The sequence below is a fragment of the Anolis carolinensis genome, chromosome 2 (assembly GCF_035594765.1).
Source record: "Anolis carolinensis isolate JA03-04 chromosome 2, rAnoCar3.1.pri, whole genome shotgun sequence".
NCBI classification, from domain to species: Eukaryota; Metazoa; Chordata; class Lepidosauria; order Squamata; family Dactyloidae; genus Anolis; species Anolis carolinensis.
In genome coordinates this window covers 194885835-194900828 of record NC_085842.1, presented here as the reverse complement: position 1 = coordinate 194900828, position 14994 = coordinate 194885835, and the positions used below count along the sequence as shown (strand labels likewise).

The following is a 14994-nucleotide window of genomic DNA, read 5'->3' as shown; positions in this document are numbered from 1 at the left end:
TTTTATCATAAAACCTTGAGGTCAGGTATTCTCTTCCAAGATTGAGTTTATTCCACCCACTCCCATAAATGAGAATCAAAGATCATAAGATACATACATGTTCATTGTGATAATGTATGTACCAGTAAGGAAATGCATGGTTGTCATTTCATACTTGTTGTCATGGAGTGATAAAGCAGGAGGAGTGACAAATCCTTCCATTTCCCTTCTCTAGCTTGGGAACCTGGAATGTTGTGACTAAATATCAAGATTCCCCGCAGGAAACCTTCAGAACAGCATTTGATGTCAAAGAATATGGTAAGAAGAGTAGCCTTCTCTATTCAATCTTCTTGTCTGAGCCATGACCTTTTCTTTTCATCAGTCTTCTGAGCTATTTTGTCTTTTATCATTGCTATTCCTGTTTCAGCATGATGCATTTAAAATGTTTCACAGTAACAATCTCTTAAGGTGGTTTATATAATAAATCCCATGCAATCCAAGAAGCAAACTTTAATGGCAATGTGTCTCTTGGACTGCATTGGGCTTTCTTATATAAATGTGTTCTCTGCTATTGAAAGAAAAACCCATCAGTACCTGCAGATTACACTATATCCCCATCACCTACCAAGTGTGATGGAGCTGTTACACTTCTGTGCTGGCATCCTGGCACTGAAATGATGTCACGGATTGCGGTTCTACTTCACTACCACGGTACTTCTACCCTGCCTTTCTCAACCCTGAAGGGGACTCAAGACAGGGCTTTACAGGCAACAATTCAATGCCTTTAAAGAACAGTGAACAATAAAATAAACATTTAAAATGAAGTTATAAAATACAATTAAAACAATTAAGAGTATTTACCATAATACTGCGGAGCCTCCGGTGGCTCAGTGTGTTAAAGTGCTGAGCTGCTGAACTTGCAGATCGAAAGGTCCCAGGTTCAAATCCGGGGAGTTGAGTGAGCGCCTGCTGTTAGCTCCAGCTTCTGCCAACCTAGCAGTTCGAAAACATGCAACTGTGAGTAGATCAATAGGTACCGCTCCGGCGGGAAGGTAATGGCGATCCATGCAGTCATGCTGGCCACATGACCTAGGAGGTGTCTACGGACAACGCCGGCTCTTCGGCTTAGAAATGGAGATGAGCACTAACCCCCAGAGTCAGACATGACTGGACTTAACATCAGGGGAAACTTTTACCTACCGCAATACTATCATAATAATTCATGTGAATTATTTATTATTTCAGAGCCAGTAGTTTTAAAAAATATGCTCACTTGTATTCAATTTTTTTTCTTCATTAAGAAATTGCTGTAAAAGAATTGCAGAGCAGCGGAAATGTGGCTAGGTAGAGTAGTTATGAGGTTATGATGAAAGAGAAGAGCAGGACCACATCTCTGCATGAATGCAGATATGTGAGAATAATGATGGTGCTCATGCACCCAGGTATTTTAACTGCTTTCATTGATTACACAACTGCTGTGGAATAGCAGCTTTGTGTAATAAAGTCAAAAATCTCATGAATCAATATCTTCTTTTCTTTCATAAATGTTTGTCTCCTCCTATTCTCCCTGTTTTTTCCCCTCCCTCCAGTATTGCCAAGCTTTGAAGTTAACGTTGAACCACAAGAGAAGTTTTACTATGTTGACACTGACAGAGATTTCAGTGTGGCTATCACTGCGAGGTGGGTGTATGTGCAGCTGTGGGAAAGAATGAGAAAACCACCTGCTTATTTTTAGAAGAAGCCAATTACGTAATACTTTTCAGCAAGATATAATCTATTCTACACTAAGCATGTTTCCAGGGAAAGTTGTCATCATGCAATAGTTCTACCCAGGCCCGTAGCCAGGATTTTGGTTTGGGAGGGGCTGGGATTTTGGAGTCTAAGTGAGAGAGGATCTACCCTAGCAAACCTTTTGTATTGTTATCCCAATACCCCTATGCATATGGGATTTATTGAGCATGGTGATCAGATCATGATATGAATAAGCATAACAGTTTAAATAATAAATGTAAGGCCTTCTCGCGGACCACCTTGAGAATTTTGGGGGGAGGGCTGAACCCCCTTAAGCCTCCCCTGGCTACATGCCTGGTTCTACCTTGCTCACACAATTTTTTCAGCAGATAGGTAGGTCAGGAACTAATCACATTCTCAATGACGACTCTCCTATGTGAAACACAGTTAATAGGAGATTTTGAATGAGGTGCAGCGACTTGAATGGTTGACCATTTGAGTCTGTAGACCATAGTTTAAATACTTTCTCAGCCATGAAAACCTTCTAGGAGACTTTTGACAGGTCACAATCTTTCAGCTTCAGAGGAAGGCAAAAACAGGCCTCCTTCACATCCTTCTAACATTTGCAGGACTGCCTTAGGATTGCCATAAGAGAAAATTACCTAAAAGCATACAACAACATTTAATTTTCTAAAATATTTTCAAGTTGTACGATATTTATATATAGGAGAGACAATTCAAATAGTTAATAGATGCCAATGAGGGGAAAGCTGGAATACCTCACAACCTCTGAGGATGCCTGCCATAGAGGTGGGTGAAACGTCAGGAAAGAATATTTCTGGAACATGGCCATACAGCCCGGAAAACACACAACAGCCCTGTGCTTCCGTCCATGAAAGCCTTTGACAACACACTGTGTGATATCCTTTGCAGTTCTGCCACTTCCTTGTGATAGAGCCATTGCCTGTCATTGACAGGCATATATATTGGTAGTCTGTGATGGCACTATGGTGCTGCAGCTTACCTAGTGCAAGGATTCTAGGTCTTCAGTGCCAGTATGCCAGTGATATCAGGGTGGTATTGTCTTCTTCCCTGACTCTTGCCTCACTGTAGGAAGATTTTTTTTTTTAAATTGCCTCCACTTTACACAATTGTGAAGTACCTTTAACAGATTAAAAAGTGGCACAGCTGGAAAGCAGTTACTTCCCTCATTGAGAAACTACACTAACCTATGCATGCTCACGTGATAGCAAATGCAAATGTCTTGCCTCTATGTTCCATGCGAACAAAATCAATGTGAGCAAAAATGTATATTTTCATTGTGTTCTTCCAGGTACCTTTATAAGCAGAATGTCGAAGGTGTCGCCTTTGTCCTCTTTGGAGTGAAAATTGACAGTGAGAAAAAAAGCATTCCAGATTCACTGAGGCGAATTCCAGTAAGAAGATCCTTATATCTGGGTGGAGGTTTAGAGGAGGGAGAGAGGTTTAGAAATACAGCTTTGATTTTCTTTTTAATGTCTTTTAAAATCTTGTTTATAGATTCGAAATGGGAAGGCCAATGCAGTGCTAGCAAGAGACATGTTCCAGTCCCGATTTCGCAACCTTACTGAGCTTGTTGGGCACTCTCTCTACATCTCTGTAACTGTAATGACAGAATCAGGTGAGTCGTGGCTTCCAAAGCCACACTAATGGGTGGATGTTTCATAAAGAAAATTTGGCACTTTGCTATACTAGGTGTTTTTCATGTCATGAGAGGATTGTTCAACTTCTGATCTGTATTCCTGGATCAAGTATAGTCAGATCTTCACATTTGTTAGGGTATAGACGTTAGGGTCAAAGTTTTAAAAAGCAAATAAAAATGTTTTTCCAAACACATTTGGGAGAACATTTCTCTAGGAATCTCTTTGTCCTTCATCATAACTCTATAGCTTCTAGCAGAAATGTACCATAGAATCATGCTGGAAGATCTAGAAATTCCTAGAAAGAACATTTCTGTTGCACTCTAGCCATGACAGCTTTTCACCCAGCACCGCACCAGAGTCCAGTATTCTAACTACAGCCATTTATTAGAAAAGCATGTACAAATAGGGAATTTTCCCCCCAAAAAGCAGTAGAAAAGGCACTATAAAATAGCAGTAGTCCATATACAAAAGTTCAGTAGTCCAAAATAGCAAGGTATATGAAGTCAAGGAAATCAAGATCATAAGCATGAAAACAGGAACTTTTTACAAGGCAAAACTCTTTCAGGAACATAGGCAAACACATGATATTTGAATCATGAGCTTGAGAGCTGAACCAGGAACCAGGAACTTGAATCTATGGCAAAGTTGTCTGCTCTGAGGACACCAAGTAAACATCACTTAATTTCAGCCCAGGCTGACCAAGAAGCCATTGCATCCTGCCTTTGACACCTGGGTTTCAAGGACTTTTTTCTGAATGCCTAATTAATCTATCTTTCCCTCCCTCCATTCTGAGGCCTAATCTAATATCATGGGAAAACTCCTCATCTGCTGAAGGCTGATTCCCAAGAGAAATGTTCTTATCCCCTGTTGCTAAGAAATGCACATTGGAACCCAAAACAACCTCTGTCTCACTCTGATCTAAGGCTTGCAATTCCCTCACAGAGCCCTCAGTGGGAAATCTGTCATCCTCCTTGTCCTCTGATAAATCCACAGCATTTTGCTGCTGAGCCCCAAAAATTCTGATCAAATTTTTAAACAGTCAATTTTACAAAAGTCAATTCAGCAAGATGGGGACAAAATGGAGACACTTGTGCTAAATTCTGCCTTGTGAGAGATTCTGTCTTTGCTGAAAGCTGACAACCAAGAGTTTAAGGAAAAATGGGGAAAATGGCACCTCTAAAATGGTTAAATACACTTTCACAGAATCCCAGAAAACACCTGTATAAATCATACACTAAGTCCTCCTATGAGAAAAATATATGGTAAGAACATATCATTCTAGCCAGAGCACTCAAATGCTAATCTTTATGTAACTTGAGTATTGTTGACAAGAGCATTTTCAGCTCTTAAAGAACACAATAGTTTCCAATGCTCACCTACAGCCATGATCAGAGATGTGAAATTTCTGAAGGAATTGAACAATTTTAATATATTTTAAAAATTAAATATTTTATGTTTGGGAAAAAAATTAAAAATTCAATATTTAAGGTTTAAAACATCTTTGTTATTTTAGGAACTTGATTTGGTATAAAATTATCACCAATGAAATACTTTTAATAGTTTATTCAGAACAAAAATACAAACTGAACTTATTTGAAACATTTTTTGTTAACAAATGGAATACCTATATGGAACACCTAAATTGTAAGGAACATCTCGGGTTTTGCCAATTTGAGAAGCAGGCAGATAGTGAGAACGAGGGTGTGTGTGTATAGAAATAGCAGCAATACCGGCAAAACAGATAATTATTTTGCTGTTACTTGTTCTCTGTCGAATCAAACAGGCCTAATGCATACATGTCCATTAAAAGAAATGAGAAAAGTAAACTAAAATGAAGAACAGTAATCCAGTTCTCAGGACATGTTGTCTCAAAAGTTTTATTCATCATTCTAACAGAAAATGTTTCACAATCTATTTGCTCCACAATCCATTTTCCCATTATTTTTCCCCAGGCCCTCACAACTTCAGCATTCCATCATATGTCTTGAACATATCAAACACTGTACACAAAAGGGTCGATCTATTCTTTGCCTGAGAATAAGATAGAAAAGCCTAAATGAGCTTGTGGCATATTATGTATCGTAGAACTCGTGGAATAGAATTGCAGTTTCTGTACAGTCACTAGAATCTACATGTGTATGAATTTTTGGACCTCTGGGTAATCCTCAGTTGTGGAAAAAGATAGTAGAAAAGGTAACAGAAAAAGCACCACAATTGATAATCCTTAGCAAATAGAGTGTTAGGGTGTGATTTTTCCAGTAGTAATCATGAATGCTTGATTACCAAACAAGTAGGCTTCTTGATTGACATATTTTGCATTTAATTCAGTGGAAATTAAACATAACCTTTATTCGTTAAGTATGATTATGATGGCATATATTTCTGCATCAGTTCTATTGTAAGGAGAAACATAGATTAATCCCAGGGAGAATTACCTCCTTCTTGATGTCTAATTTGACCCTTGACTAAGTCCAAATTCCATGTATAAGGATTCTGTGATGTTTTGGTCCTTTTTGCTTTCATTAGCAGAAAGTGTCTAAAGATGCATCTACTTTGTAGAATGAATGCTGTTTGATACCAGTGCCATGGTTCAATGTGATAGGATCATGGGAGTTAGAATCCTAGAATTGAAAGAGCCATTACCTCCAATGCCATTACCTCCAATGCCCTGCCATGCCGGAATACACAGTCAGAGCACTCCTGACAGATGACCATCTAACCTCTGCTTAAAAATCTCCAGAGAAGGAGATTCCATCATTTTGAGAGAAAATATTACACTGCCAAATAGCAGGAAGTTCTTCCTAATGTTTAGATGGCATGTCTTTTCATGCAGAATCTATTACTCTGTGTCTTGGTCCCCAGAGCAGCCGAAAACAAGCTTGCCCCCTTCTCAATGTGACATCCTTTCAAATATTTAAACATGGCTACCATGTCTCTCTCGGGCTTATTTTCTCCAATCTAAACAAACCCACCTCACTGAGCCACCTTTGATCATTTTAGTTAGCCTTCTCTGGACATGTTCCAGGTAAATTCTGACTATCACTTCACTCAGTCTAGATAAAAAAAGGTAAAGGTTTCCCCTGACGTTAAGTCCAGTCATGTCTGACTCTGGGGGTTGGTACTCATCTCCATTTCTAAGCCGAAGAGCCGACGTTGTCCGTAGACACCTCCAAGGTCATGTGGCCGGCATGACTGCATGGAGCGCTGTTACCTTCCCGCCGGAGCGCTACCTATTGATCTACTCACATTTTCGAACTGCTAGGTTGGCAGGAGCTGGAGCTAACCGCGACCGCTCACGCCGCTCCTGGGGTTTAAACCTGGGACCTTTTGGTCCGCAAGTTCAGCAGCTCAGCGCTTTAACACACTTCGCCACCGGGGCTAGATACTATACTCCTATTGATACAGCCTAGAATAGCACTGGTATTTTCAGCTGCCACATGACACTGTTGACTCGTGTTCAGCTTATGTCTACTAAGATTTCTAGGTCCCTTTCAATGGGCTGTTTTCAAGCCAGGTGTCACCCATCCTGTATCTGTGCATTTCATTTTTATTGCTAAAGTGTAGTACTTTACATTTCTCTCTGTTGAAATTCATTTTGTTATTTCAGGACCAGCTCTCTAAACTGTTACGGTCATTTTGGATCCTGATCCTATCCCCTGAGCTTGAGTTATTTGCTATCACGTACAATTTGGCGTTGTCTGCAACTTGAACCACGCCCTCTATTCCATCATCCAAGTCATTGGTAAAGATGTTGAAAATGTGAAATTCTAGGATTGAGCCATAGCATTTAAAGTGCTGTCAAAGTGCATTAATTCTACAGTGTAGATGCACTCTGAGTGAACTGGCTATCTGGTAGCGGTTCCATTGTTGTATTATGAAATTATTTCCAACATTATTTTTTCTGTATAATCCCTTTATTACTTTGGGTTATGGTAATATGTCAATTTTCTGTGATCCCCCCCCCCCACAAATATGTAAGTTTCTGTAGGTGGCTCAATATACAGACCTCCTTTGACAGATAAGCATATGTAGAGATGTTCCCTGAGGACAAGAGGTTTGAAAATTGCATGTACTGCAGGTGTATATACTGTGCGTATTCTCTCAACATTTTCTTCCCTTCTAACAACTTAATTTTATTTTTTTTGTTGTCATCCCATCCCCCTTGCCCCCTTTTCTCCAGGGAGTGACATGGTGATGGCTGAGAGAGGTGGCATTAATATAGTGACATCTCCCTATCAGATCCTCTTCACAAAAACTCCAAAGTTCTTCAAGCCAGGAATGCCTTATGAACTGATGGTAATTTTAACTGAATTCCTCTTTCGTCTCATGGTCTAGTTCCAGAGGAGCTAGTTCTGTCTTTAGATGGAGACACACAAGTAGCCCTTTGAGATCTCTGATGTTGCTGATATCATGGGAAAAGAGATTTTGGGCCAGTTCTATACAGACATCATAATTCAGTTTGAAGTCGGCTCGGGAGTGAGGTGTTTACAGTGTATATCAAGCCAGAAACAGTGCGTTCTAGAAAGTCTGGAAAAAGGCAGATAACATGTTGCAGCTGATGAGAGTATACCCCATCCAGGGCTCAAAACCAGGGTGTTTGTAGGTGCTGCACAGTGAAACAAGTTTATATTAACTACTTCCAAACGGGATCATAGTGTATATGCAGAACTGCTCTTAGTGTTGGAAGGGATCTTTTCACTCCACATTTAATCACATTCAGTCATCGACAATCTTGCTGAATCTCTGGTCAATAAGTGGAATCTAATTAGCCAACTTTAAACCATGCATTTTAAATTTACATTCTAGTACTACTGTATTTTAATTTGGTACCATGTGTTTTAATATATGTATTTTATAGTATGTATTTTATGTTGATATGTTTTGCTTGTGTTGTACCCTGCTTCGAGCTGGGATTGAAGTGGGTAACATCATCATCATCATAATCATCATCATAATCATCATTATTATTATTGAAAATGTTTCACAGGTATTCATCACCAACCCTGATGGTTCCCCAGCTGCACGTGTCCCTGTGATATCAGAGCCCATTCGGGCTGAGGCAACCACCCAGAACGATGGAACAGCCAAGCTGATTCTGAACACACCAGCAGATAAACGAGAGCTAAGCGTCACTGTGAGTTACTGTGAAAGTATCTTTCATTCCCCTCATTTTTAATTTAAAAGCAAAAAACACAACAAAAAACAAATACAAATTCCAAAACAAAACTCCCACAATATCCCATCCCCACAATCTATCCCTCTCAACATGAACCAACAGCCAAATACCAACCCCTTATTTCATATACAACAAACCTAACTAAAACAATAATAGGTAAAACTACACACAAAAATTAAAAGCACACACACACATTAAAAACACAACTGACTTTTCCCCTCCTCAAGCAAAGGCAACTATCAAACTATTACATATACTTCCTGTTCTACATAATTGCATTTCAGCTCCTGCTAAATACATATACTGTAAGACAAAATATTAAAAATTGATATAAAACTTTGAGTACTAAACAATTTATCACTTTTGACTAGATTTGTTTTGCAACTGTTAAAATGTGCTTAGCTTTGATGTTATGTCTTTCAGATCCTGTTTGATTCTTGATTTTGTTCCAAAAAGCTATTCTTTGAATTCCACAAATTTTTGCAGAATTTTCATCTGTGTTATTTTGAGCAAGGAAGGGGGTAATTAAAGCCTTTCTAGCTAATATCAAAAGTAAATTCGTTGCTGTTGAAATAGCTTCTTCCTGCACAGTAGAATTCTGTTTTTTTTTCTGGCAGCAGATGTCATAAATTATTCTCTGTTGCAACTACAGGCAGTCTCTAAGTTACAAACAAGATAGGTTCTGTAGGTTTGTTCTTGAGTTGAATTTGTAAATTGGAACAGGTACAGTTTTTAAGTAAAACTCCACCAACAAATGTATATATATATAAGCAGAGGCGGTTCAACCGCCAGGCAAACTAGGCACTTGCCTGTGGCGCCATCCGGTTGGGGGCCGCAGTTGAGGCACTCCTGGGCCGGGCGCATGCGTGCATGCATGTGCCCGCACCACCCGCCTCCTCCCGGCTTTGGTCTGGGCCCACTCGCAGGCCGAAGCCTAGCAGGCCCAGAGACCAAAGCCGAGAGGAGGTGGGGGTGCGCATGCATGCACACATGCGCATGCGCCTGGGCACGCACCCCTGCCTTCTCTCGGCTTTGGTCTGGCTGGTGGGCCCAGAGATGGGATGGGATGCTGAGTGAGCCTGGTCTGCTGCGAGGCCAACCAGGCTTTCACTAACCCGTGGCGCCCGCTTCCTCCTCTTCCCACTGGTGGTTTCCTTCCTTCCTCCTCCTCTTCCTCCTGCTCTTCCTCTTCCTTGTGGCGCCAATTCCCTGGACCAACCCGCGGCCCGGGGCATCGGCGCCATGAGGAAGAGGAAGAACAGGAGGAAGAGGAGGAGGAGGAGGAGGAGGAGGAGGAGGAGGAGGAAGGAAGGAAGGAAAGAAGCCACTGGCGGGAAGAGGAGGAAGCGGGCGCCACGGACGAGTGGTATCTCTTCCAATCCAAGTTTGGGAGAGTTTCTGAGTGGGACCTGCATCCATGGGACTGCCATATAACCTAGAATATCAAGGCAGAATGACCCACAATATCTGCTTTGAACTGGGTTATCTGAGTCCATACTGCCATATAATCCAGTTGAAAACAGATAATGTGGATTATCTGCCCTGATATTCTGGGATATATGGCTGTCTGGAAGGACTCTCAGGGCTCTTCCACACAGCCATATAACCCAGAATATCAAAGCAGAATAACCCACAATATCTGCTTTGAACTGGGTTATCTGTGTCCACACTGCCCTATATCCCTGTTCAATGTTTGGTGCTGAATTCGCAAATATAGTAATTCCTACATAACATTACCATGTATTGAACTCCTTTTTCTGTTGATTTGTTATAAAACATGATGTTTTGGTGCTTAATTTGTAAAATCAAAATTTAATATGATGTTTAATAGGCTTTTCCTTAATCCCTCCTTATTATCCAACATTTTCGCTTATCCAGCGCTTTTATTTTTCAGTGATTGGTTGGGGGGGGGGGCGCCAAAATTCTGTTTGCCTACACTTAAAAAATACCTAGGGCCGACAAGGAAGAGCCCCAGGCCCAGCAGAACCAGCGCCAACAGGACCGTGGACGCCCCCAAAGCAGGGCTGAGGGCGGGCAGAGGCTGCTCCATTCCTTGGGGTCAAGAAGGTGCTCCTGCTCCACCTTATTGAAGACGAAGACCTGGCTGTGGAAAGAGCCCATGCGCCAGAAGACCTTGGCCTTCCGCGTGCGTCCCCAGGACTGGCAGAAGGTGCAGGGCAGGACCACCTGTGGAGGCGGGCCCAGGCTGGGTGCAGAGGCGGGCCCAGGGCACGGAGTTGGGCCCAGGCCGTGGAGGCGGACCTTTTACCCATGATAACTCCTTCTTGTTGCCTCGGTCTTATCTATACCTGTTTCTCCCTTTGGGGCTCACAGATTGCTTAAAACAAACTACGGCTCAGGTGAATTATCCTGTGTAGTCTTTTATGTCAAAGGGACATTACTGCCAGTTTTGGATACACGCCTCCCAACCAGGCTTTCTATTTCTGAATGGTTTTTTCCAATATGAGAGGTTGTGAGACACAACTGTCCACTCGAACCCATACCCCCAAAGTCCCACAGTGAGATTTACTTTTACTTCTTTCCAAAACACTGTGGGTGTGGGTTGTCTTATCATCAAAACACAGAAGCAAAATTGTTGGCAGACTTTCATAGTAAGATCAATGGCTTAGTGGCAAAAGAAGAAGAGAAAAGGGCAGCTCTATCCTCATCAGGCCTCAACCACAATAGATTACCATTAAGGAAAGATTACCTTTGATGAAAAAATGTTGCCATCACTGATATAGAGAATATTCCATTTTTTTCAGAGGAAATCTTTACTTGTTTCCTGAATTTCCCCATAACTGAACTTCCACATAACTGTCACATCCGACCCTTTATTTGAAGTTTTCTGCTGTTCTCCTAACAGGTCCCATCACAGAGATACCCCCACAGATCATGATAGGTACAAGATACTTGCTATGTTTTTCTCCCTTGACGGTTATGCCTTTTCTCCCTTTGGCTCATTGTGGATTGCCGAGTGATTAAGTTAAAAGTTTCTATAGTTTTTAAATATTTTGTTAATCTTTCTTACTCCTTCTAGGTAAAAACCAACCAAGAGAGACTTTCAGATGAACGCCAGGCAACCAAGACCATGGTGGCTACAGCTTATCAGACCCAGGGAGGGTCTGGAAATTATCTTCATTTAGCAGTTTCAGCTACAGACCTCAAAGCTGGGAACAGCTTACCTGTCAATTTCAACATAAAAAGCAATGATCTAAGCACAATGAATGAAATACGTTATTTCACCTACATAGTAAGTGAAATCTGGCTGGGCACAATGGAAATCGATGGCTCTTGTTTTTGTTTGTTTGTTGAGTTTGCATTTGTTTTCAAGGGAAGGGAAAATGTCTTGTCATATGTCTCTTTAGGGAAGGCTGGCTCTGGCGATCTTTCCTACATTCCAATTATCTTTAAAACTCTCAACTGAGAACAGCTTCTCAATATGGCCCTTTTGTGAAGCCAACAGAAATAAGCAAAGTCATGAATGTCACAGTACTTTATGAGAAAGTGAAAATATATTGATTTCACTTATGGTGTATGTGTGATGTCAATGCCATTATCTTATCTATGTCAGGCTTCCATTGTTTAAACCAACCCTCAACCTTCTTAATTAATCATTATGTTTTGTTCATCATCAGATCTTGAGTAAAGGAAGGATACTCAAGGTTGGGAGGCAACCCAGGTCTGCTGGGCAGAATCTAGTGACCATGTCTCTGCCTATCACCCCTAATCTCATCCCTTCCTTCCGAATTTTGGCTTACTACCAAGTGCGGAACAGGGAGATTGTGGCTGACTCTGTCTGGGTGGATGTGGAGGATACCTGCATGGGAAAGGTAGGTCACCCTTTCTCCTGACATTATTTCTCAATGTGAACACAAGGCCTTCTCTTAGAGGTACTCAAGCAAAAGTATGCAAACTTTGATATTTTCTAGGGAGGTTTCTTGTGCCTCATTGTAGTCTGTAGATTAAACAGTCTTTACTGAGGAAACTGTTTTGTAGCCTTTTTTATTCTTTGAGAGAAGAAAGTGGACAGGGCACCTCTAAACATCTCTGTAATTTATTCAAAAGCTGTTCATGTGAAAAGGGCACTTTTTATGCACAAAAAATCCATATTTTTATTACCTTTCCCAAACAGCTGGTTGTGAAAGGAGCAAGTGAGGCTGACAATCAAATTCATCAGCCAGGAACTGCAATGGAAATCAAAGTAGAAGGGGATGCAAATGCTCGGGTCGGCCTTGTGGCGGTGGACAAAGCCGTTTATGTCCTGAACAAAAAGCATAAGATAAGTCAGACTAAGGTAAGGCACAGAAGTCCATGGAGTTTGACACCCGAGATGTTGAGGATTTTCCTGAATTTTCTGAGTCTGTGCATTGCTTAATTTGGGTCTATTCTGTTCCAGATCTGGGATATAGTAGAAAAGAGCGACATTGGCTGTACTGCTGGCAGTGGTAGGGACAACATGGGTGTGTTTGAAGATGCTGGGTTGGCCCTGGAGACCAGTAACAAGCTTTCCACAAAACAGAGATCAGGTAGGAATGGGGCCTGTCCTCAGCATGAAATGTTAGCTTTTAAAATTGATGTGTCAATATTAGATGTTAGGTATCAGGAAAATTAATTGTTACACCCCTGGGCAGCGAGAGCACTGAAAATCAACACAGAGACCAATACAATATAATATCTTTATTGAAGCAAATAAAGTTCCAAAAGAAAATAAGCAGAAAAGTTGAACAAGCAATTGACCTTTCAGGAAAGATCAAAATTAGTCCAATAAGTGAAAGTCTTATGTCCAATATTAAGGTCCAAAGTCCAGAAACCGAAACACACTTAAACTCGGCTTGAGTATTGAGTGGGAAAAAGGAGCAAGGTAGCACAGATGAGTTCTCTGGAGTAAATGTCCAAAAGCAAGATTTCAAGACAAGGCATGAGCTGGATGTGCTGGAGCTGAAACGCAGTCCAAACTTGGGCAAGAAGGTAGACCGGCACCTGGTCTACTCAGGAGTAAGCGCACCGTTGGACCGCTTGGAATTCAGGAGCTAGAGACGATGATGCTTCTCAATAAGAAGTAACATTGACACCGCAAAGGAAAGTTTCCAGCGCAATACTTTTATTGAAGTTCATAAGCTCCCCCAAGCCAGGTGCCTGACTCCCTAATTCTTCCCAAGAGAACTGAGCTTAGCCATAGTCACCACGCTCCGCTAATCTGGCGCTTCTCCTCAAGCTTTGTCTCTGCGATCTCTCTGTTTTCAAAAAAAGCCCTGCGATCAAACATTAACCCGTCAGGAGAATCTGGGAGAGCCGGCACTGTTTCAAGGGCATCCTTCATTTGCGCTGACTCGGAAATGTCAATAGAAGGCATCTGGAAAGGAGTTGAATCTTGCTGACATGGGAGAAAACCAAAGTCTTCTTTGTCCTGGTCAGCAATGGCCACAGGGTCAGGGGCCAAAGGTGCCTGAGGTATCACATTAATGCATTGCCACTGATATTCATCATTGAAATCAGGCTTAGTGCTTCATTATAAGAAGGGCATAGTCTAGTTGGAACAGGTTCAGAGAAAGGCAGCAAGGCTGATAAACGGTATGCAGAACAAAGCATATGAGGAAAAGTCTAAGTAGCTGGTGAAGAGAAGGGAAGAGAAGACTCATGGGTGACATTATATGCCTCTGTCACAGAGAGGAGGTGGCTGCTCTGTAACCTACTGCTACAGATGATAGAATCAGTTCTAAAGGTTTTAGAAGAAGTTGAATATTAGAAAGAACTTATTGAAAAAAAGAGTGGTTCAGCAAAGGAACCAATTGATTAGAGATCATTTTTGGATGGCTTCAGAAATAGACTGTATTGGTCTACTGGGGATATTTTACCTGAAGACCCATATTCAGCAGGTGAGTGGACTCGATGACTCACAAGGCCCCTTTAAATTCCAAGAATCTATAATTTTTACTATATTTATGTAAAGAACAAATGAATACATTAAGTAATCATAGATTCATAGAAGTAAGGGGGACACCTTTTTGCCCTGGGACCCCCTGGACTACTGAAAAAAGAAACAAACCTAATAGTATTAATGGAGGCTCCCATAAGCAGCAATTCATCCTCTCTTTTTTGTTTTTGCCAAGAAAAAGGTTGGTCTGATAATTGTAGAGGTGCTGAGGGCAACAAAACATTCTTGTGGGGCCATATAAATCCCTACTCCTGATTTAAAATATTAATTTCAATTTAAAATATTATTTAAAATATTACTTCCTTCACAAACCAACCTCGTGTTTCCAAGTTCCAAATGTGTGATGTGGCAAAGAAATTTCAGTTTTAGAAAAACACATTTTATGTCTAGGTCGGTGGTCTATAATATTCAATATTAGCATCTTAGGGACTGAAAAATATACTGTAGAACGTCTGTCAGAAACCGTTGAGGTACAAGATACTGGAGAT

General features: G+C 41.1%; 1 protein-coding gene across 2 annotated transcripts in view; it reads left to right on the top strand.

Moving 5' to 3' along the window:
• The window catches only part of LOC100566793 (venom factor), a 77075-nt gene that overhangs the window by 14006 nt on the left and 48075 nt on the right, over positions 1-14994 (top strand). For both annotated transcript variants that reach the window (XM_062971467.1, XM_003216808.4), the window contains exons 6-15: positions 215-297; positions 1569-1659; positions 3044-3146; positions 3250-3370; positions 7573-7688; positions 8380-8526; positions 11609-11821; positions 12207-12401; positions 12704-12865; positions 12968-13097. In XM_062971467.1, the coding sequence (XP_062827537.1) occupies positions 215-297; positions 1569-1659; positions 3044-3146; positions 3250-3370; positions 7573-7688; positions 8380-8526; positions 11609-11821; positions 12207-12401; positions 12704-12865; positions 12968-13097 (1361 nt within the window). The remainder of the gene's footprint in view (positions 1-214; positions 298-1568; positions 1660-3043; positions 3147-3249; positions 3371-7572; positions 7689-8379; positions 8527-11608; positions 11822-12206; positions 12402-12703; positions 12866-12967; positions 13098-14994) is intronic.